This window comes from Lepidochelys kempii, chromosome 10, assembly GCF_965140285.1.
Source record: "Lepidochelys kempii isolate rLepKem1 chromosome 10, rLepKem1.hap1, whole genome shotgun sequence".
Taxonomy (NCBI): Eukaryota; Metazoa; Chordata; order Testudines; family Cheloniidae; genus Lepidochelys; species Lepidochelys kempii.
In genome coordinates, this window is record NC_136389.1 from 13,784,202 (window position 1) to 13,808,096 (window position 23,895).

General features: G+C 41.6%; 1 protein-coding gene across 2 annotated transcripts in view; it reads right to left on the bottom strand.

Annotated features, from left to right (window-relative positions):
- Nucleotides 1-15,847, bottom strand: part of DNAAF5 (dynein axonemal assembly factor 5) — a 42,362-nt gene extending 26,515 nt beyond the window's left edge. For both annotated transcript variants that reach the window (XM_073362091.2, XM_073362092.2), the window contains exons 1-6: nucleotides 15,208-15,847; nucleotides 14,477-14,661; nucleotides 13,003-13,127; nucleotides 12,412-12,527; nucleotides 3,246-3,478; nucleotides 643-855 (exon numbers count right to left, since the gene is read on the bottom strand). In XM_073362091.2, the coding sequence (XP_073218192.2) occupies nucleotides 643-855; nucleotides 3,246-3,478; nucleotides 12,412-12,527; nucleotides 13,003-13,127; nucleotides 14,477-14,661; nucleotides 15,208-15,760 (1,425 nt within the window). In that variant the 5' untranslated portion in view covers nucleotides 15,761-15,847. The remainder of the gene's footprint in view (nucleotides 1-642; nucleotides 856-3,245; nucleotides 3,479-12,411; nucleotides 12,528-13,002; nucleotides 13,128-14,476; nucleotides 14,662-15,207) is intronic.
- Between the last annotated feature and the right edge of the window lie 8,048 nt (nucleotides 15,848-23,895).

A 23,895-nucleotide genomic window follows, 5' to 3' on the forward strand; every position in this document is an offset into this window, starting at 1 on the left:
TTCATTTGTTTGGATTCTATACATGATGAACTTATCAAAACAAGGGCCAAATGGTGCCTTTGGATTAATCCAATTGACTACCATTGCAATACATGGGAATGACGTTCATAGGTTTAAAAGCAGAAAGTTAGCCTAATGTAGATAACTTGAAGTTTTGATGGCAGGGAAAAATCAATATCTTATAACTATATTAACTAAGACCTATATAACCCAGTGTAGTTTGAACTGAACATATGCAAGATTGTGTGCAAACAGACAATCACAAATGAAAAACTTGTGTGCACAATAATTTAAACAGAACTGCTATTATTTTGGTCAGTATTTCCATGGTATGAGAAGGGGACTTGTTACTTTAATATAACTTTTTTTTTCAATCCGCAAAATTGCTTGTAAAATTTTCTAAAGTAAGGTACAGTCTAACTCAGTGGTTCGCAAATTACAGTATGTGGGCCACAATCAGGTGGCATGCAGATGGATTTGAAGTATAGTATGAGAACAAGAATCCGTTATAAACTACAGTTAAAAACAACAAAAGTGGTTTGCCAATCACTTTTGGCTTTTAGATGTGGTATGCTAAGACTTAAAGTCTGAGAACCAGTGGTCTAAGTCCTGGGCTGTTTTGGATTTTCCATTTATCCTTACCTCTTCAGATCGCTGACAGATCTCAGGTTGTGAGAGTGTGTTGGCAAGATAAGACAAATGAGGCTTTAAGACTTGTCTTGGGCAACCTCGTATCACTGCAGCTAGAATCATGAGATAAGAAGGCATAGGTGTTTTTTCAAGGGCCGACACCAGTAACTTCAGAGATACCTTAGGGTTAACAAATGTTCCAATCAACTCTGCTGCTTTCACACACTGTAAAAGAGAATAAACATAACTTGAGGATTATTTTGAAAACACAAAGACCATTCATCATATCCTGGCCCTTCCTCTTTTTATGATTCCAGCTGTTTTTTAAATACTTCAGCAATTGGCTTATAGGCCTTTCCGCTCACTCAGTAATGACTGCATGCATGAAAAAAATTTCTTGACATGTGTTCAGAAAGCTCATAATAAGGCATGCAAGCACCCTTCTCAGCATCAGACTCAAACTTTCATGAGAAAGTTGTAAAGCACAGTGTAATAGATCTCTAGCTTAGGGTGACCAGATGTCCCAGATTTCCTGGTTCAGGGTCCCCCCAACCCCTGCGAAAACTGGTCTGAGGCACACCCCCTACCCTCATTTATATATATATATATATATACAAAACTCAAAAAAGAAGTAATCCATTTTTTGTTGCATTCACACTCCTCTCAAAACTGTGTTTTAGAGAAGCACCTTTGTATTTTTCTCTGGCATGCAGAGGAGTCAAGTATACGTGGCAACCTAGTGATAGCATTGTGTACTCCATACAGAAAGAGCCTGCTCCTTTCAATCTTTCATTCTCGGTGCTAGCAGGGCTGCCAAGTACTATGTATCCCTCTCTGGCATGCAGACGAGTCCCAAGGCCTAGGCTCCAGCACAAGCCCGAATGTGTACACAGCACCTGAACAGCCCTGCAGCCTGAGCCCGAGTCAGCTGACATGGGCCAACCACGGATGTTTAACTGCAGTGTAGACATACCCTTAGAATCCCCTAACCCAATGCTCGGGCATTGGTTCAGTGATGACTCACAGGGCAGAGAATGCTCCTAACTGAATCACCAGTACTGTTTCCTACAACATTCTGAGTTTTCTTCCTCCAAGTACTGATCAGGTGCACCTCTGCTTAGCTTGTGAGAACAGAATCAACTTCAGCCTAAAGTGCTCTGGCTCAGGACCACACATGTGGAGTAGAATCAGGGAGAATGGGTGTGAAGAGATCTAAAATCTGATATATGGGAGGAGGGTGCAATCTGTGAGAAGAGGAGGAATGCAGAGGGTGTAGAGAGAAGTAAGGATAAGAAATGAAATCCAGACTTCATTTGGCTTCCATAATAGCACTATCCCATACAGAAGCTTGATTTGGAAAACCAACCTTTGTTGACATATACTGGCTGCAGATAGTCCAGGCAATGTGAAAGTAACAAAAATTGGAAACTGGCAATGGAACTTTTTGTTACAGCTTATTTTTTGTGTGTTCCGGTGGCAGTAAAATAAACAAACAGGAATGAGATTTAATTGTTAAAATTATATAAAAAAACCCCCGTCCTTTATACCCTTTGAAAAATTTGGTTTAATTATTTTGTAAATGCAGCTGTGACTGATAATCTATGAGAGTTTTGCCTGTTGATAAAAATCAATAAGAACTGTGTATTTTAAGGCACTGGCTTACATAAATCTATTAGAAAAAGTGTTCTATTTCTTGTCTAAACACAACAGTGGGAAGGAAGCATTTACTTGGATAACTGATGTGTCTGAACACTGATGGCTATCATATGAAATAAACATACCTTAATGTTATGGTTAGATTATGCGCTGAGAGATAACAAGTGAAATTAACTAGAAAGGGCATGAACTTCACATATTTTTAAAATGGAATTTGTTGCCCCAAGGCATTTACACTTAAATCTGGTGCTTATGATTTTTAAGAGGCCGTTAATGCTTCTCTTGTTGGCACAAGAAGTGAAAACCATTTGAATAGTCTCAGTTTTGGTCTTCACATGAATCATACAAAAATAAAATTTATTTTAACAAATACACATAAAAATCTACAAAATGTTTAACATCCTTCCTAAAAACATTTAAAACTACTGGGGATCTTGATCATGCATCTGTACTCTGGCAAAACTCTCACTGAGTTCAACAGAATCACTAGCATCATCTTTTCCCATAACAGTATTTCTTTGAAACATTTTATAAAAGAGAAATGAGATTCAAAGCACTATTAACAAGTGGCAATTGTAACATTATTTTATATCCTGTGGGAAGAGTGAGATGGCAACTCATGAGTTTAGGACCCTTAAAAGAAACGAGAGGGGAGAGAAATTATTGGCCCAGTTCACTCATGTTGTTAGTTGTTTGTGTGCCAAATACTCCTTTGAGCTCAATTACAGGATGAGGACTTTTCCCAACATGTTAAGTAAAATATTTTAAAATTTATTTTCAGTTAATTAAAAATAGTTTAATTTTAGCCACATGGACCCAATCCTGAGTGGTGCTGAGCACTTCCCTCTCCTCCCCTGGACTTCACTGGGAACTAAAGGAAATAGCCCCATACACTCAAGACTATTTAAGATTGGGTCTCTATTTAGGGTATTGTAGATATCTAAAAAAGGCAAACTCACATTTCTAACCACATTATTCTCTTCATCTAAGCATACTCGGTACAAAGTTCTAAGCAGTAGCTCCATGTGCTGTGTAATGTGATCCTCTGCATGTAGCAATAATATAAACAGAAGCTGAGATGCTTTTATTCTTGTGCCTTCAACCCAGTCAGTTACATCATGACAGAGACCTGGAAGAATTTTGGAGAGGTTTCTTGTAACAAGCTCCCGACATCCCAATTCTGGTCGAACCACTAAGAGAAGAGGGAAAAAAAACAAAACAAAACAAAAAAACAGAAGGAAAGTTCAGGAAAAGCACTACAAATGCTTCGCAGAAAATTTTAGAAAAGGTTAATGGTGTTGATTCATAACAAAAATAATGTCTTTTTTGCTTCTATGTGAAGTACATGATTCAAAGCACTGCATGTGGCTTTATCTGGGAGAATGCCATTGACTTTTTAATTGCACAATGCTATTAAACTCCATTTAACACTTTGAAAATGTAGTTATTTAGTAAGTAATATTAATACCACCTTGGTGTTATATAGCAATTTTCATTAGTAGAGCTCAAAGCACTTATATCATTGGAAAGTTGGTATTTTCATTACATGCTTTATTTTTTAAAAAATGTATAAAGGAGAGAGGAAGGAAAATAAGAAGCTCACCGCCCAACATGGCAAATGCATTTTAGCCAATCTCAAAGCATATGACACAAAGAGATAATCTCCTTTTTACTGTTATTTTAAAAATCAAATGGAAGCAAACAAACAAAAAGAAAACAAGAAAAGCTGGACTTTTTCAAAACAAGCTTGGTGGCATCCCTGGCTCAAACACAATTGAGACAGCACGCAGCAGTCAGAAAAACTTTGAAATAGCATGAGAAACATTATATACAGGTTTCAAAAAAGAAAAAAAATATATTCTTTTCAGGGTGTCAGAACACAGCAGGAATTGGCAAGTGTGCCTCCTTGTACTTCATAAAAAGAAAAGGAGTACTTGTGGCACCTTAGAGACTAACCAATTTATTTGAGCATGAACTTTCGTGAGCTACAGCTCACTTCATCGGATGCATACCGTGGAAATTGCAGCAGACTTTATATACACACAGAGATCATGAAACAATACCTCCTCCCACCCCACTGTCCTGCTGGTAATAGCTTATCTAAAAAGAAAAGGAGGACTTGTGGCACCTTAGAGACTAACCAATTTATTAGAGCATAAGCTTTCGTGAGCTACAGCTCACTTCCTCAGATGCATATCGTGGAAACTGCAGCAGGCTTTATATATACACAGAGAATATGAAACAATACCTATTCCCACCCCACTGTACCAGCAGGACAGTGGGGTGGGAATAGGTATTGTTTCATATTCTCTGTGTATATATAAAGCCTGCTGCAGTTTCCACGATATGCATCTGAGGAAGTGAGCTGTAGCTCACGAAAGCTTATGCTCTAATAAATTGGTTAGTCTCTAAGGTGCCACAAGTCCTCCTTTTCTTTTTGCGAATTCAGACTAACACGGCTGCTACTCTGAAACCTGAGCTTATCTAAAGTAATCATCAAGTTGGGCCATTACCAGCACAAATCCAGGTTTTCTCACCCTCCACCCCCCCACACACAAACTCACTCTCCTGCTGGTAATAGCCCATCCAAAGTGACAACTCTCTACACAATGTGCATGGTAATCAAGGTGGGCCATGTCCAGCACAAATCCAGGCTCTCACACCCCCCCCCTTTTCCCGGACACACACACACACACACACACACAAACTCACTCTCCTGCTGGCAATAGCTCATCCAAACTGACCACTCTCCAAGTTTAAATCCAAGTTTAACCAGAACGTTGGGGGGGGGTAGGAAAAAACAAGGGGAAATAGGCTACCTTGCATAATGACTTAGCCACTCCCAGTCTCTATTTAAGCCTAAATTAATAGTATCCAATTTGCAAATGAATTCCAATTCAGCAGTTTCTAGCTGGAGTCTGGATTTGAAGTTTTTTTGTTTTAAGATAGCAACTTTCATGTCTGTGATTGCGTGACCAGAGAGATTGAAGTGTTCTCCGACTGGTTTATGAATGTTATAATTCTTGACATCTGATTTGTGTCCATTGTTTCATGATCTCTGTGTGTATATAAAGTCTGCTGCAGTTTCCACGGTATGCATCCGATGAAGTGAGCTGTAGCTCAGGAAAGCTCATGCTCAAATAAAATAAATAAATAAATAAAAAAATCTGATCATAGGTAAACAGCATTGGGTATACAAAAGATTGAAATCTGACACAAGGTAAAAAAATGCCTATGAAGTAACTATTTAAAATAAAATTCTTTAAAACATAAGACACTGTTTGATTATTGCTTCTTTTGTGTATGGAAGAGAGCACTTGGATTATAAGAATTGACAGTGAATAGCAAAGGTCAAATGAGGAAATCTGCCTGAGACAACAAATATGGAGTGGCATTCTATTTGACCTGAGGCAGAAGGTTTTTTTTTAAAAAGGATTCTGACCATTCCTTTTCAATAGTTCCTTCATTTCAGATGTTCAAATGCAGACATTTAATTCCTGTAGCTACCTGCTGTCAAAGCATTCCCCCCCCTCACTATAAACTGTTTGCACCTGTATCCCAAGGCAATGGTTGCTCAATGGAAAACCATTCAGTTGTATAGATGGCACTGAATATTAGGGCAGCCTTCACTCCCCCGCCCCACCCGCAGTGTCTATCATCATGAGATCAAAGCACAGTAAGGCTGAGGTGTCAGGTTCATTAGCTTGCAAGTACAAAAGGGTGGTTAAGGAAAATGCATTACAGCCCTTAATGGAAAAGAAGGAATTCTAGATCCTGAAATATAGATTTACAATGAATCACTCATTATCATGGAATTCTTTTTATAATATGTTTTGAAAAGGAAGCAAATAGACGCAAATGTTAAAACATAATCACAAAGAATAAAATGGAACTTAAAATACCAGAAACTGAAATATAAAACAGATGGTACAGATACATAGATAAATACAAAACTTGCAACAAGACACCACAAATTCCTAATCTTATTTCAAGACACAGGTAAGACTCAGTGGTAAATCATCCTTTTCTCTTTTATCATGCATAGCTAGAGAGACACTATCAGATGCAATCTGGCAGTAAAAGTAAATGGCAGGAAGGAATCTTAAAGTAATTATTAACTTCTTGGGACTGAAGTACAATATTACCAGGTAATTTCCTCAGAAGGCTCTGCAACTATCTTTTCATTGAAGACTTAATGCAGAACTTTAGCAAGCAAGATGAATTTAAAAAAACGGATACAACTGGGCAGCGTTGGGGCGGTTTGCTCAACATTGCGAAGCACTTTTCTTTTATCAGAGCATTGTCTCACACAGCTCTGTAGCAAAGACTGGCTTATAAAGTAGCTCACTTTCCTACCAGTGGTAAGTTCCATTAAAATAATTCCACTAGAAACATATTCAAAAAAGATGCAATTAAATACTAACAAATATGTTATTTTAACTAATACGTTGCACCAAAGTTCCCTCTTGTGGTATGTTTTTTCTTTCATGGTAGGAACACCAAAACCGATCAGCTTTGCTGTTCCCTCATCAATCGCACTCATGGTAACACATATCCCTGATGATATGCATTAATTCATAGGGGATGCCTGCATTTGCACCTTATCTGAAAATGGTGTAGGTAAATACAACACTGAAGAGGACACCAAAGAAGGTCCTGGAAACAGGACCAGTAATGTAGACGGTGCCAATACTGAATGGTGAACTGCTCTTAGTACCAATTTTTGAAGGTGCATCTTCACTGATCTTGGCATTTTAAAGATGTGTTGCCACCCATTCTAGAATATAAAACACTTGTGAAGACATTGCAAGTGGTGTAGGAGGAGGTTATTTCCTAAAAACAGTAATCTGGGATGAAAACATTTGTAGCAAAGTCTGATCTGGTTCAAGAGTTTGGTGCAGATTCTGTGAGGTCTCCAGTGGCTGTAATGCTTCCTAGAATAGCAACTTATTTTTCCTCAAGGAATTCCTAGATTCTTCATGTGAAAACTATCAACATATCAGAGGAACTGAGTAGTGTAAAGGGACCCATTCCAGAGACACCTTGCTTAACTATAGGATAAGAAACCTTACTATGCTTTTAATGCTTTCGAAGAAAAATTTAATAGCCTCACTTTCACTTATTTAAGTTTTCAGGAAAAGAGATTTTGGAATCCAGTGCTAAAGAGAAGGCAGTGGACAAAAAAAGAAAACAGAAGCCGATGGATACTATTCATTTTAGCTCTGGAGGACATTTTTGACTATATTCTGAGATAACATGTAATAACTCCAAAAACTCAAGGCCCATACAAAATTCAACTAAGAGAGCAAGCAAGAGGAGAATTATTCAGACTCATCAGGCTTTTGGAAACAGAGCGATAATAGGCAGGATGTGCTGTCATGGTTATAGTTTCTTTTCTGATTCGTGAACCATTGGACGATAACAAAGTACCCACAGATACTCAATAGGGTGCTGAGCATGATGTGCTGTAATGCAAAGTAGGCAATGGCCTCTGCATGGACAAAATTCACGGAGGAAGCATTTGCTTTTATTACCAATGGAAGTACCCTTTCAGAGGTATGGTCACCTTTCATGCTAGTGGCAGCTCCTTCATTCAGAATTGTGAGGAAGTTGCAGACTGCTTATGTGACTTGAGACAGGTCACTTACTTTCTGTGTCTCAGTTTCCCCCTTTGTCAAAGGGTATAACATCCTTTCACCCACCTTTTGTATATCTTGTCTATTTATATTGTAACCTATGTGTTTGTAAAGATCCTAACATAATAGGGCTCGTCTCAACTGGGGCCTAAGGCAATACCATACCACAAATAACTACTTATAACAATGAGAATAAAGTATTTCCTTTCCATGACAATCCTCCTTTCCCAAGGTAAGTTAAAACATTTTAGAATCAATTACGAGAAGTCATACTAGTTTCTGTTTTTCTAGAACCTTCTTCTTCCTCCGTCCTACTCTAATTTTAATATGGGTAACAAACAGCAGCATTATTTCACAACTACTAAGATTGCTTTAGCGTGCTCTTTTACATTTAGAATACCGATCACAACATTCATGAAAAGGGCAAAATTTTCCCTCAGCCTTCATTGCAGATATTTTTAAAAACCTATCATTATCTTTACAAAGGAAATATATGAATGATGGGTGATTATCTAAAAATTCATGAGGCTGACCATCTATTAATATGAACAGCCTGTGACAGGACAAATATTTCTCTTATCATTGGAGGAAGCAAAGGCATTTTTTACCATTTACATGTCCCAAAGCTAATTTTATAACTTACGTCACAGAAAGAAAAAATAAAAACGAACAACAGATCAACTTGACTGCCTTGAAGGCTACGCAGATATGTCACGTCGGTTACTATTATGACGTGCTTCCCCTTTCATTCAAGCATTACCAAGTAAAACAATTTTAACAAAAATATAATTTCAAAAGAGAAAGGACTCCGGAACCCACTGTCATCGAAAGGATTTTGTTGCTGGGGATTCTGTGACGTGATTGGCAGGTAGGGACAAGTCAAGCATGATCTTGTTCTTTCACACCATAAGAGCATTTTGTTCTGTTAAATCTGAGTGTACAAATCAATAAATTACCCACTTTAACCCCCTCTCTCTCACCAATATCCATAAGCATAGTTTTAAACATTAACTTTACAAACCTAAGACAGGAAACAAGCTTCATGCCACAACATAAATGTTAAAGCCACGTATAAATAATATGGCGCAAAGAAGAGGTTAGCCTTTGTTGCCCACCTAGTTTTCCTTGGAAAATAGGGAAGGTACAGTAGTTTCCCTTAACTGCTTCCATTTTCTCCCCCTCTGCTGGCTGACTTTACATCTGCTTAGAAGTTTAATATAATTTTGATGCAAGCTTTTCTGCCATTAAATTTATTTGGGTGCTTCATGCTATCCCATGAATGCTGTGTCTCAGTCTCACTGTTCAGGAAGAACTTAATGTCTCAGGGTCTCTCTCTCCCCAACCCTCCCTTCTCATCTCTTCTCCCTCTCCTCACACGGTTTCTGCCTTAAAAACAGCTTAACATAAAAATGGCCATACCGGTTCAGACCAATTGTCCATCTAGCCCAGTATCTTGTCTTCCGACAGTGGCCAGTGCCAGATGTTTCAGGGGAAAACGAACAGGACAATTACCAAGTGATCAATGCCCTGTCATCCAGTCCCGTCTTATTGCTGAATGGAGGAGATTGCAGTATCGTTTCATCCCTTTTTCAATGTGCAGTGTGCAGAGACTGCAAATAGTAATGAGTCCTATCCCACTTGCCAATTATTTTGGGCCAGATTATGATAATTTATACTCCCTGTGAGAGAGGCTATTTTATGTGAAGTCCCATTGAGGCCAATGGGACTATTTTCAGGGTAAATTACTAGCAAATGTGAGTAAAGGTATCACAATTTAGCCCTATATGGCTATATCCCTCATCATCTACTTTTATTTGTGATAACAACAGAAAAGGCTTTGACTCAGGTGGAAAAATATGACTCCTTAGGTTACAGGAAACCTGAAATGACGCCATTCAATAAATCTGAATTTTGCAACAGAGCTGCAATACTGTGGATATACATATAATCATATGCCCCCTAGGAGTGAGAAGGAGCAATACGACTTCTAAATTCATTGAACTGCAACTAGTGGATGGGATTTGTTTTTATTTTAAAAAAAAGAAAAGAAAATGGCTCCTATAGTATAGGAAAATATTAACAGAGCTTGAAACTGTGTCTAGGATAACACTGTTTTAGGAGAAGATGGAAATGTCTATATTTATTTATGAATTAATTCTAGCCATCAGCCCAAGCTGTTGTGCATTCTGACCCCTAGATGTGCCAAGAATAATTATGGCCTTATCTTCTGACTTTAATCCTAAATTTTTCTGAAGTGTAGATATTTCCCAACCACGTTTTGCATGCATATAAGTCTCCTTTCTAGTGAAAACACAATCTGGGTTTTGTTTATTTTAAGGTTAACAGTACAGTTTACTTATATATTCTCATTTTCAGGTACTGCCTCTTCTTTTTGAGAGTGTGGGCATGTTCTGCCAATGATTGCAGTGGTCAGAGTAAAGGTACTAGCAATGTATAGTATTTCTGAAATATTCTCAATTATTAACAGATTCCTCCTCCTCCAGCTCAGGGAAGATGGGGGAACCAAAATCCTGGAGGCTGATTAAGGTAAGAAATGGGGAGCAGAGGAGAGGGTAAACGGATCCCTACAGCTGATTAAGGCAGTGATTATGGTAACTAATTAGAACAGAGATGCAAGTCTGAACAGATGAATAGCAGTAGAAAAGGTAGGAGAACAGGAGACAGAAATGAAGATGAGGAATAGGAATTCCGAAGGCTGGATTAAGTGCCTCTCTGAACACTCTTCTACAGAGTACCTTTTATTTAGTGAACAAGATCCAACTTAAATTTTCATAGATGTTAACTAAAATAACATCTAGTGACCAGTCAGCATGGACACTCTTGTTTGGAGGATCATGCAAGAATTAGATTACTGGAAATGCTCAAATACACCAGGCTTGGTCTTTGTTGCATTTTCTTTCTTCCTCTTGTACTAATTTAAGTTGTTACCCTGGGGGAGTTGGCTATGTGATGAATGGCAAACCCCATTATATCAGAAAGCTACTGTTCAGCAGTGGTTGAGGCACTTGTCATACAGACTGACAAGTCTGAAAACTACTTCATGTTGACCTCATATCTGGCTCAAACCATATAATTCAAATCTATCATATATATATATATATATATATATATATATACACACACACATATATATATACACACACACACACACACACATATACATATATACATACTTACACCCCCCCAAGAAAGTATATTCAATAAACCAGATTAACTTCCTTACATACAGAGTTGGCATCCAGGAGTCATTTTAGTATCACAGCCTAGGGCAGTGGTAGAAAGATTGCATTCATGCTAGAAAAATTCAATACTGTGGATGACTTGGAAAACTGAATACAATAACCCATAGCTGCTATATAGCTATGTCTGCACTATGAGCTAGAGATGTGATTCCCCGGCTCATGTATACAAACTTGCACTAGTTTGATGAGAGTTGGCATGAGTTTTAGTAGCAGTGTAGTTGCAGTAGTATGGGTAGCAGCAGCAGAGTCAAGGCTGAGACGTACTGAGTATAATACCACCTGAAACCAGTGGGTACGTACTTGGCACAGCTCATCTATGCCTTCACTGCCGTTACCTATGCTAACACTACAGTGCTATTTATGCTCATGCTAGCTTTCAGAGCTAGCACAAGTATGTGTACATGAGCCTATAATTTAATGGTTTAGTTTTCATTAGATATGATAGCTCTTGGTAGACCAATATATTTTAATTGTAAGAAATACCAATAGAATGTTGCGAAGACATACATTACAATAGAACACTTGAGAGACTGACAAAAATGAGTTATGTATCAATACAGAACAAAGAAGAAATTGTTGAAGTTTCTTTAATAAAGTCTGCATAACCTATGAATGCTAACCCACTACAAAGTCATATGGTTTTATTTTGTTTATATTTTAATTCAGGCTGATGGCTTTCTCCATGGAAACAAACAAACAAAAAACGCCTAGATGTTTCTTACTGGGGGGAAAAAGGAAAAATAACTTCTGTAGAAAATTTGTGAAGCCTATCTGTGCACTTGCACCAATTCTGTACAATCTTTATAGCTGTAAGTAAGATTTATGTAAAGTTTGAGGTGAAGTTCGTTAAAATGGGATTTTCTAATGCACTCAGTGTAGGCCTAACTCTGCTTTAACTGAAGTCAATGAGAGTTTCACCATTGACATAATGCTCTCATTGAAACCAATGCTGAACAGCTTCTGAAAATCCTACCCTTAAGCAAATACATACATAGAGCTTAACTCTGAGTACCTTCAGCTCCCATTTAACTTTGTGGGAGCTGAGGGCACTCAGCACCTCACAAGATCAGTCCCGTAGACAACTATGACGGCTTCAACTGCTTTCAAGTACTTATTTTTCACATCCTCTTCCCTTTTCTTAATATCTTTTATGCATACATATATACTGAGGAGGAGCTTCTCAAGCCAGTTATTTTCAATCCCGAGTGCTTTTCTACAATACTCACGTCCTTCAGGATAATGAGATGGTGCTGAATAAAAGTCAAGCTTATCCTTAAGGTCTTCTTCATTCTCTTTTTCCCACTGCAAGCCTATCCTCTTCCAATAACTCACAGCCAGTTGCCTAAAGTATAAAACCAAAGTGTTTGAACCACCCATCTTTACATACATACAGAATGGATGCATTTTTAAATGAGACTGCTGGAAAACAAGAATCCCCTCTACACTCAACTGGAAGACTTCTTTGAATACACTGGGACAAACACTAACTTCAGATACACTTATGCAACTGTAATGGCCAGAAATTTTTTTTTTTTTAAATGAAGCTTCAGTTCAACAGAAATAAACAGTGTGAATCTCAACTAGCTGGGGGAAAAAACCCTTTTGCTTTGAGAAGAAGAATACAACCTCCTCTACCCTCTTTATAATCACACTTATTTGAATGCAGCAATAACAAAAAAAATGACTGAAAAGTTGTGTGTAGAAATAAGCAAATCAGCTAAATAGAAGAGCAGGACGTTTTCCTGAACTCCGACCTGAGTGCAGAAGTACTTTAATACGAAGTTATCTATAAAAACTGGATCCTTTGTTCTGCTTACTTGTTCTCAGGCATTTCATCAGTAAAGCTGCTAAGTAACAAAGGAATCAACTTGTGAAAGTAAGAATATCTATCCCGCAGGTGCAACAGCCATTCTCCAACAACACTTGTAACAGCTTGCCGAACCTAGGAAGGTGAGAGAAACAACACACTGCAAATTTTCCTACAGTCCCATAACATGAAGGGAAGAACTTTGAAAACAAAAACCTTAGAGTAAACTTTAGCAAAGTGTCTAGAAGAGTCATTTATCAAATCTATTTACAAAAAACAACAACACACACAAATAATGAACTTTCATACAAGACAAGTAAGCTTTGAGCGGGGAAAAAAATAATCAGACAAACTATAGGAGTAGACTGCCTGCATGTCCTGATCACCATTATCTTAGCTCATCATTCCCTGAAGTAAACAGCTCCAACATAGGGTATGTCTTCACTAGCAACGTTTAAGCACTGCTGCAGTTTAAGCGAGAAAATTGCAGCACTATAAAGTGGCAGTGTAGACAAGGCCATACTGTATTTCCATTTAAATGGTGGATAAAGTCCGACACATTCTAAATCACAGTAGTTCTTAGAGGGAGTACATTATGAAATGAGGTAAAAACATGGCACCGTCTACTAATAAAAAATATTTAAAAAAATAATTCTTCATTTATACAGCACATTTTAAGCAAGGCACATATACATTTTAAGCACATATACATATTTATGTATATGAATAATCCCATTAAAAGTCAATGGAACCAATCATACGCTTAAACATTTACATATGTGTTTTGCTGGAACAGGCCAGAGAGCTCAGTCCCTTACTGGATCAAGCCCTAAGACTGCAGGGAGAACATAAACGCTATCACTCAACTCTGTCAACCAACACTTTAGATTTTCTGGTTTACTTGGTCTTCAAATTTCCTATCTGCTAAATACTATTGTGCTGAAGGATTATTGCAAATCCCTTTGATTTTACAAAGATTTTTGTCAGCCCCTGGAGAGACATTCATAAACAAACCAAAAAGAGTTCTCTTCAATTATACCCATATTACTGAGGGACAAAAGAGCCAAAGGACCAGATTTTTAGAAGTATTTAGGTACCTAACTCCCATAAAAATCTAGCCCTAAGTGACGTCTCCAAAGTTATGTAGCTAGGAGTAGTACAAACTGAAACACAATCCAGAACTTCTGATACTAGACCACACACCCTCCCCACAAAAGTTGAGTATTACAGCTTTATTCACAAGAACATGCCATCCTCCCTAATTTTTGAGGATCCCTCCTTGGTGGCTAATTTTTACTTGGTCAACTTTATACATTAATATACAAATACTTAAATTCAGCTGAAGCCGAAAATCTTAATGAAGCTAGGAGAACAATTTAATTGGCATTAAGTAGTGAACAGATATTTTTATTACATTATTTTTATTCCTAGAAATATGTTAATGAAGGCGAGACAAAAATCTAGACAAAATAAAGTAGAGTTACCTGAGGAATTTCATCAAAAAGTCGCTGGGCCAAATGAGAGAGAACATCATCTACAGACTTTCCGTTGCCAAACTGTATCACCGTTCCTGTGGCCTGAATCACAGCAACACGGACTCGGAAGTGCTGGTGTGAAACTGTTTGCATTAAGGGTTTTATTAAAAATTCTGAGTGCATATGAAAGTGTTCTGTTAAAGGAAAAAGAGAGAAAGCTCAGCTCTGTCTTTATAGGTATGCTTACAACAGACCTTGTGCAAACATCACCCTGCATTTATATAGCACCTTCTGGACATGAATCTGATTTATATAGCTATGTTTATGTATATATATGGTCTCATTTGGCAGTGTGTGTTAGACTGGGATAACAGCACATTTGCATCTCTGCTACTATCATCCCAGTCCCATGACCATCCCAGCACCCTCCTCCTGCTGCAGCTTGTTCCCTGTAAGTCTGGTCCCATTCTTTCTACCCTGCCCTCTACTCCCCCATCCCCAGTTAGGATGGCCAGAGCAGCACTGTCCACATACCTGCAACTCCTCCAGCCAGGTGCCCAGCACCCTGAGTTCCACCCCCAGATCACCCTCTTCATCCGAGTCAGGGCCACTAACAATGCTCCTGCAGATCCCTCATCCTCCCTGGCTTCCCCACCATCTCTCTCCTCTCCAATCACTAACCCCGAGCGCAGGACCCTGTGCACCCGCAGCTCCCCGTGGCTGCCTTCCCCGGGTCCCACCTGGCATAGCCCTGGCGCTGGCGGCCGCACACCTGCAGCTTTCACGCTTGACCTCGGGGTAGGGGTCGAGGAGGGTGGCCTGCAGGATGTGGATGACCTCGGGCAGGTAGGGGGCCAGGGCGGTCCCGCAGAGCTCCAGCACGAGGCCCAGGAGCTGGATCAGGGCCAGGCGCAGCTCCTCGCAGGGCTCCTGCGATTGCCCCTGCGGCGGGCTGAGGCGCTGGGCCAGGGCCGGCAGCAAGCAGGGCAGGCCCTCAGCGGGCCGGACACTGTGGCTCAGGCCGTGGTAGGTGAGCTGGACGGCCAGCTCCCGGCAGCGCTCGGCCGGATCCCCCACCAGGCACCGCACCAGCGGCCGCAGCAGCTGCTTGGCGAAGACCTCCTGCAGCACCGGGGCCGAGAGCGGCCGCTCCTGCACCTCGGCCCGGATGGCCCGCAGAGCCCGCAGCCGCGCATCCCGGCCGGGCTCCTGCAGGCTGCCCAGGTGCCGGCCCAGCGCCTGGACCACCTCCGCCACCCGGCGTCGGTCACCCAGAGCCCCGTCCTCGGCCATGCTGGAGCGTCGCTAAGGAGGCTCAGACCCCCCGCTGCGGCCCGTTACTAAGGACTCTGCTCTGCTGGCAGCCGCTTTCACGGCAGTAAACACATGCTTTACGGCAATTTCAACATGCAAGAAACTTTATTGGCAGGGGGCTCTGGCGGACACGGACGCTGAGGCTGTGGTGGGTCTCGCCCAGCAAGCCGCTCCCGCGCCACAGAGACAGTTCGAGAAGAGTGATAGGGGGGTTATAGAGGGAGCATGGGTCAGGGGTTAAAGTGCATAGCGGGGAGCCAGCACTGCTGGGTTTAATTCCCATGGGGCCTTGGGCAAGTCATTTGACAGCTTCCCTGCCTCAGTTTCCCTATGTGTTAGCTGGGGCTAACAGCATTTGCAATGTAGTTGTCCTGACACAGTACGGCATAAAGGCTGCCCCGTAGCTAGGGTTGCCAACCCTCCAGGATTGGCCTGGAGTCTCCTGGAATTGGCATCGATCTCCCGGCAACTATTGAAAGCAATCCAGGAGATTTTAATAGATCATTTTAAGAAAATGATATTACATCAGTGGGGAAATCTCCCGGAATAGCTTCAGTCAGAGTTGGCAACCCTACCCTGAGCTGGTGCCTAATATTCTGTCTCCTGGGAGAAGGGCTTGCTTTGTGTTAGCATTCACCACTAATCAGAGTGAAACACTGATTGCGTAGCTTAAGTAAATGTTGTAGGGTGCAGTCCCTTAAAAGTCAGCGTCTGTGGGAATTAAAAAACCCAAAGCTCTGTTCTTTGCTTTTTCATATAATCACCCTATCTTTGGATGGAAGGTACTATCAAAGTGCGGAGAATCATTACACCAGTGTCTTGATATTAATCCCCAAAATAACTGCATCACCCATATCCTGAAAGGGGATTGCTGCTTTAAATGTTGAAAAGGACCCCAAAGGAACTTTTGGAGCCTTGTGAAATGTTGCATGGTGATGCTGACGAATGTCAAAATGTTTAAAATTGCCTATTAATGGTTGGCCCCAATCCTGTGATTAGACCCATGGGGTGATCCAAGTGCAGGGTCAGGGCCTTTTTTGTAATATTGTACAGCAATGCTTGTGTAAGCAGAGTCAGGATGAGCTCCACCCTGACATCTGGTGGTGAGGTGTGGCAAGTTGTGGAAAAGAACTTCAGGGGCTGATCTCATTTGTATAGGCACACCCACCCCGCCTAGAATGAGGCCATAACTGCCCAAATGGTCACTTTGGCTGTTGTGGGATCCCCAGTGTCTCTGTTATTAGGGTGGGAAGAATAAATTGTTATTACCCAGATTATGGGAACTGTGCTTGGAACTGTACTTGGCCTTTTGTTATGCTGGAGGGACTCACCATCAACTAAGGAGCACTCGCTAGGCAAGGGACCTGGGTTCCAAAACTCTGTGAATTGAGAGAGGCTTGAGACAGGTATTTGTACCTGGTGGTGTGGGCCCCTTTCTGAGGGCCTGAAACACCAATTGTAACTCTGTCTCTCTCCACTGTGGAATGTCAGAGCTAATTTTGCATCTCTTAAGAGTCTTGCTACAGGTACTGTGCTGAATTCACTTTGGCCTTATGGTGTACCAGCACTAAGGCTCCCACTACTATGAGCTGAAATCACTGAGAGCTGGAGTCACTGAGCACTGTGTCAAGTAGCGGGGAGCCGGAAGAACTAGAGTGCAGTGGTGCTGTTTGTGGATAGGCTGGTGGAGTGTTCGTGAGGCGAGCTGTGCAGAGCAGAGTGGAGCCGGTTCATGAGACAGTGAGCTGAGCAGAGCTGTTCGGGAGATGGTGGAGTGAAGTGTTTGTGAGATGGCGAGCTGTGCAGAGCAATGCCGGTCGTGGTGGAGCGGAGCCGGTCGTGAGACAGCTGAGCAGAGCCCTGTGGGGCAGTCAGATTCAGGACACTTAAGGTGCCCCTTACCTCTTTCCCCCCCAACACAGGCACATTTTAGCCAGACTGGTGAGCAACACTCTGCAGATGAACTTTCGAACTCTGGGGCTGGACTTTTTGAACTTTGGGTGATTTGTGGATTGCTGGACTCAAGAGATGTTTGGGTTCTGGGACTCAAGAACCGGAGGGCAAGGATGTGGCCCAATTTGCTGGGGTGGGTCTTTGCTCATGGTTTGGTTAATGAACACTAGTTGTGGTGTTTCCGCAATTTAATGCTGATGTCCTTTACCTCATGTTAGTAAAGATTCTCTGCTACACCAAGACTCTGTGCTTGCAAGAGGGGAAGTATTGCCTCTTTGAGGCGCCCAGGGGGTGTGTAAGATATTCCGAGGTCACTGGGTGGGGGCTTGAGCCAGTTTTGCATTTGCTTTGATGAGAGGGAACCCCTGTGTACAGCACCCGGCCCTTGCTGCTATCAACTTGGCCTGGCAGAAGGGTTACACTTGCACAGTGCTTCGAACGTATAAAGTGCTAATTAAAGGTGAAGGCTACATTCTTCAGAAATTGGATGTGTAACAATAGGTATCTAAATCAATAATCTCGCAGAGATCTGGCCTTCCTCTAATCGCTCGCTGCATTTGAAAGCAGCATTGCATGCTCTTTGAACATGTCACCAGGATGGACAAAAATACCCCAGCACGATGCTCTCAGACTCTACATTGATGTGTGAAGGGATGCACAACTTGACCCTACCTGGCATCACCTGTGAGGCTGCCCCAGAGATTTGTAGATTTGCAGGATTGAGCCAGATCTGGGAACTTCATTCTATGATGCCTGGTACAATGTCATCATCATTGATGACTGGTGGCTGGTGCATCAGTCCTCAGACTATACACGTTTGAAAATCAGGGCATATGCATAATCAAAGATGCTGAGTTACCCACATTTGGACATTTTGGCCTAAGTGTGATGTAATTAAAAAAAATCTGATAGTGAAAGGCTGAAAATCTTGTCTCCCTCCAATGATCAAGTGGTGCTAGGCAGATCTGACTATTGAAGCATGAAACATTATATCCGGGGCTCAATCAGGGGCTTCCAAACTTTTCCCAGTCATGGGGTTGCATTGACAACTTGCTGGGACTAAGTGGGAGGCATCTCATTCGTATGATATCAAACAGATTGAGATATATTCACACCGAGATATATTCCATCCTCCATGCAAACTCCTAACAAATCCTAACAAATCTCCGTGGTACCTATGCATATATCTCATCCGACCAATTAATATTCACTTTGTGGTGGCATTACAGTAAAACTACAATTGGGCCACAGTCCTGCAGTTTGTTGCTTACCAGCAGACACCTGAACCTCTGTTGGGCCCCACTGACTACAACAGGACTCTGCACAGATGCAGGGGTCCACCCATGCACAATGACTTGCGGGCGAGGAGCAAGACTATACTGTAAAGGGATAATGGTTTCAGTGTATGACTTGATTCTAAAGCCAAGGCAAAGACATGGCTTACCAAGTCAATCTTTAACATACCAAGATAAGAAGCATAAAGTGCAGTTAGGAGTTAGTATAGACAGCTGGCACAGTATGACTTACTTCATTGCATATTCTTGAGGGATGCTGACAATTTGGCTTAGTTTGAAAATCCAGCAAACAGGCAGCATGAAGTGGATTCAGACCCCCAGGAAAGCAGAATTTTCAGACAAAATGCCTTGCACAAACCATTAGAAAGCATCACAAAAAAGCCACTGTAAAGTGCATTGAAATGACTACAGCATAGGTTATTGGGACTGCAATGCTTTGAGGTGTGTACGAGGTACTGCCCGGGAAAGTCACAACAGAGATGGTTCTGGGGAATAGGACAGTTTCTTTCTGAGGCCCTCCAACATGCTATAGAAACTCCATGGCCCCGCTGTGCCACAACAACTGTTTTTCTGCATGTAAAAGCCGGGGCCAGCTTTAGGAGGCAGCAAGCAGTGCAATTTCCCAGGGCCCCACGCCACAGGGGGGCATCGTGAAGCTAAGTTTCTCAGGCTTTGGCTTTAGCCCAGGGTGGTGGGACTTGGGGGTCCAGGCTGGAGTCCTGCACAGCAGGACTTTGGCTTTCTGTCCTGGACCTTACCAAGTCTAAAGCCAGCCATGCTTGATAGAACCCCTGAAACCTGCTTGCGACTATCGCAGGAGACCCCAGATCCCTGGTTGTGAACCACTGGAATAGGAGATAGTCTATCATCATGCTATAATACTTTTACATATCTGGTGGGAGGCTCCAGGCAATCCACCACCAAAGCATTGAACTGGATGGGATGCTACAGGGAGTAAAACAATACTTCAAGTGTGGTCAGACTGCAAGGCAGAAGAGCCACAGGAGGTCACCCTCTATCACTGGGAAAGGATGAGCTATATGTGCAAGATGGGATTTTGCTTAAAGGGGACAAAGCAGTAATCCCAGTCGATTCAAGACCTGACATCATGAGACAGATACATAATACATTCTTGGGTATTAAGCATGCCTGAGATGAGCCCAGTTGTGTATCTACTAGCCAGGCATGAATGGCTATGGAACAGTGTGAGCTGTTCAGAGTGTAGTGATCAACAACAGAAGGAGACTACATACAGCCTAACCTGACCCTGAGAAAAGGCCTCTCTCTGTAGAGGATAAAATTTTCAAAAGTACACAAGTCACTTAGTGACTTTCAATGGGACTTTGGTTCCTTAGATACTTATGAAAATTTTACCTCTAGTCTTTTAATTCTTTAATTCTTTTCAAGTTTCTCCCATACTCTAGGCACATTACAGACATTCAAAAGATAGATTCATTTGATGCATTCTGTAAATATTTGAGACTATAGGAACTGCCCTGTTGAGTAAGAACAGTTGTCCATCTAGTGTATTATCTGTTTCTAACAGTAGCCATTACCAGATGCTTCTAAAAGAGTTGCAAGATATCCCATAGTGAACAGTTATGGAATAACTGGCCCATAAGGGAGCTTTCTTTCTAACCCCAAGCAAGGTTGGCATATGCCCCTATGTAGGAACCTTATGGTAGTGTGGATGTTCTCATTATCCATATAAATGCCAATTTCTTTTTCAAATCCTGCTAAACTCTTGGGTTCATTTGATACCTTGTGGCATCAAGTCCCACAGGTTAATTAGGTGTTAGGTATAAAAGTATATCTTTTTATCTGTTTTAAATGTATGGAATTTGTTTCACTGAATGCCTCCTTGTTCTTGTAAATAGAATAGATAGTGTAAACAGAAACACTTGAATATTTTCCCTTTATCATTCATTATTTTATATACCTCAGTCATATTCCCTCTTTATCATTTTCTCTTTACATTAAACAGTCCCGATCTTCAGTTTCTTCTTACATGGAAATCTTTCCATTTCACTAATTATTTTCATCACCTATCTCTGCATCCCCTTCTATCTTTTTTGAGGTGGGGTAACCAGAACTAAACATAGTGTTCACAGTGAGAACATGCCATCGATTTATATATTTTTAATATTAGTGTCTCTCTCATTCTTTATGCAGCATAGTGCTTGTCTGACCACTACTGTGCATTGGGCAGATGTGTGACTGGTGTCAACAAGATAGTTTTCCTGAGTGATTGCAGTTAATTTAGAACCTAGCAATTGTTATGAGTAATTCAAATTATTCTTTTCAAATCACCTTGCATTTACTGATGCTGAATTTCATCTGCCAGTATGCTGCTCATTTGCCTAGCTTGCTTAGGACTCTCTGGAGTTTTTTAGAGTCTTGTCTACTATTGACTAGCCTAAATAATTTGTATTATCTGCCAGTGTTGCCACTTCATTGTTGTCTCCTTTTTCTAAACCATTAATGGGTTTATTAAACACCAGCTGTCCTAGTTTATATCCTAGAGATATCCTCTTATTAACCTTTTAACCTGTGATTCTTGAGGGTATGTCTATACTAGAGAAATGGAGGTGTGTTAAAAAAACTGTTATCTCACATGTTTTAGTTAGCATGTTGTTAACACCAGTTACTGCCATCCATTGTGGACAAACACATTAGCTGGCTGTGGTTAAGCCTCCATCATAGCTTCCTTTCACCCCAAATTAATTGCCCTTCCCCTCACACCCCAAAAAGCCTGGGAGAACAGGCTGCATGTCCTGAAGGTCACCAAATCTGGTCTTTGGAGAACCACAGGCTATGTCTTGTCCGTGCAGGAGACAGAGCTTTCTCAGGGCCCGGTCTGAGAGACTGGAATGAACTCCCCTGGGAATTGAGGACCATCACAAACATTCCCACCTTCTGTTCCAAGTGCAAGACACACTTTTCTGACCTGCCTTCTCTAACAACTACACAGCAGCACATATATTTAAAAGACGAAAACAAAGCCCTACCTAAACAAAACCCTATTGTGATCAATGAACGCTTCACTGCCAGCTTACAAGGTTTCTGGTATGTACATTCTGGTTCAACAAAATATGGCATGTGAGATCTTAAAGAAAATCCAGAATCACAGTGATGATTAATATAATTGTGAAATGTATGTACCGATACTATGCAAGGAGTTTTGTATGCCTACTGAAAATGTGCTTTAAAGTGTGTATCACGGCAGAGTTGACAAACTGGCTTTCTGTCATGCAAAAGAGGTTTAGTCACCAGTCTGTTGGCATGTAAATTAAACATTGTAAGGTTAACACCATAGAGAGTCATTTACCTATGAAGTCAACAGGAGGATGTGAAATCAACAGGGAGGCAGCACAATGGAAACTAAGCCACAGAGGTTATCTTGGTTCTGGGTACAGACAGTGAACTTTTGGGGATATAAGGAGAATGAAAACACCACTTCATTCTCCGCCTAGGAAGCAATCAGACAGTATGATTACATTCATGAAAATGGGATCACAAAGGGCCTTGGTTAAAATGCTGCAAAGGACATTTGCGATGAGATGCATTCCTTTAGACAGAAGGTTAGCCTGTTAAGTTTAGTCTCTAGAAATCATGTTATGATTTTGTTCGAAATGTAACCTTTGGTTTTCATTATTCTTACTATCTCTTGACTCTGATAATAAACATATTTGTTGATTTCACTATAAATATATCCAAGTGTTGGGATATTAAGCTGGGGGCTGATCCTGAGTTGAATCATACAAGCTGGTGTGTACATTTTCTCCTTGGGGACTGGAGACCTGCTGTTTCTGGGAGTGTTTGGTGGATAAAGAGCTGGACACTACAGGGGAACACTTCAAAGAGGCTTGGGGATAGGATGCACCTGTTGTTAACCTGCAAGGCAAAGTAAGGGCTGGCATAGCCCAGAAGAGAGTGCTTGGCTGGCTCACAGGCTGGCAGCATCAGAGAGCTGACCCCCAGTTAAGCACAAACAAGTCTCCCTCATGCTGGAGGCAGAGGGTAACAAGGTGACTCTCAGCCCTTGGTTCCCCAAGAACCTATACTGTGCACATGGTTCCACTCCTGGAAAGAAAATGTATCACATGACACAGATTAGTCACGTTCCTTATTGCACGACAGGAAGGCATCAGGTACTATGCTGAGGAGGGTTGTATAAGAAATTATGTAGAACTGAATGGGAGCACATTGGAACTCTGAGCCTGAGCACCTCACAGGATGACAACTGCTGCAATATCACAGGGTAGAGAGGCAGTTTCTGAAAGTGACAAGCCCCACACCATGTTGGGCTTTAGAGGTCAAACGCAGCCCCTTCAGCTTGATCCGGACCTTAGCTGGCGGTTGTGGAGCACAGGTGTAATGTGCACGTCCAGGGACACGTTGCGGGTAAGCCACCGCTTTCTGCACGAGAAGTTTCAAGGCATAACTCCAAGTCAAGTGCACTGCTGTAATCTAATCGGGGTGACAAAGGCACAGGCAGCTAAATGGGTGCAGCCCTGGTGCCAAGAGCAGATCATAAGCACACCTGGCAACTGCTGCTATTGGGGCAGCTGGGGACGCAGCAAGACTGCCAGGGTATGAGCCACAGAAACAGAGAATGGGTTGGTATACCTGCCACAGAGAGGCACCGATGTCACATCTGCCCTTTCCTCTGGCCCTTTACTCCATCTCCTAAGCACCATCCCCAAAAGCAAGCTCCAGATGTCCAGGGCACTTTGGGGCAGCTTGGGGCGTACCTATCTGCCTCTCTCAGACACGCTGGGCAGGCTGCGTGCCCCTCCTTTGGTGCCTCTCCCCCCTCGCCTGCCCCCCCCCCCCCCGAGAGCCAGAGCCAGAGCCAGAGCCGGC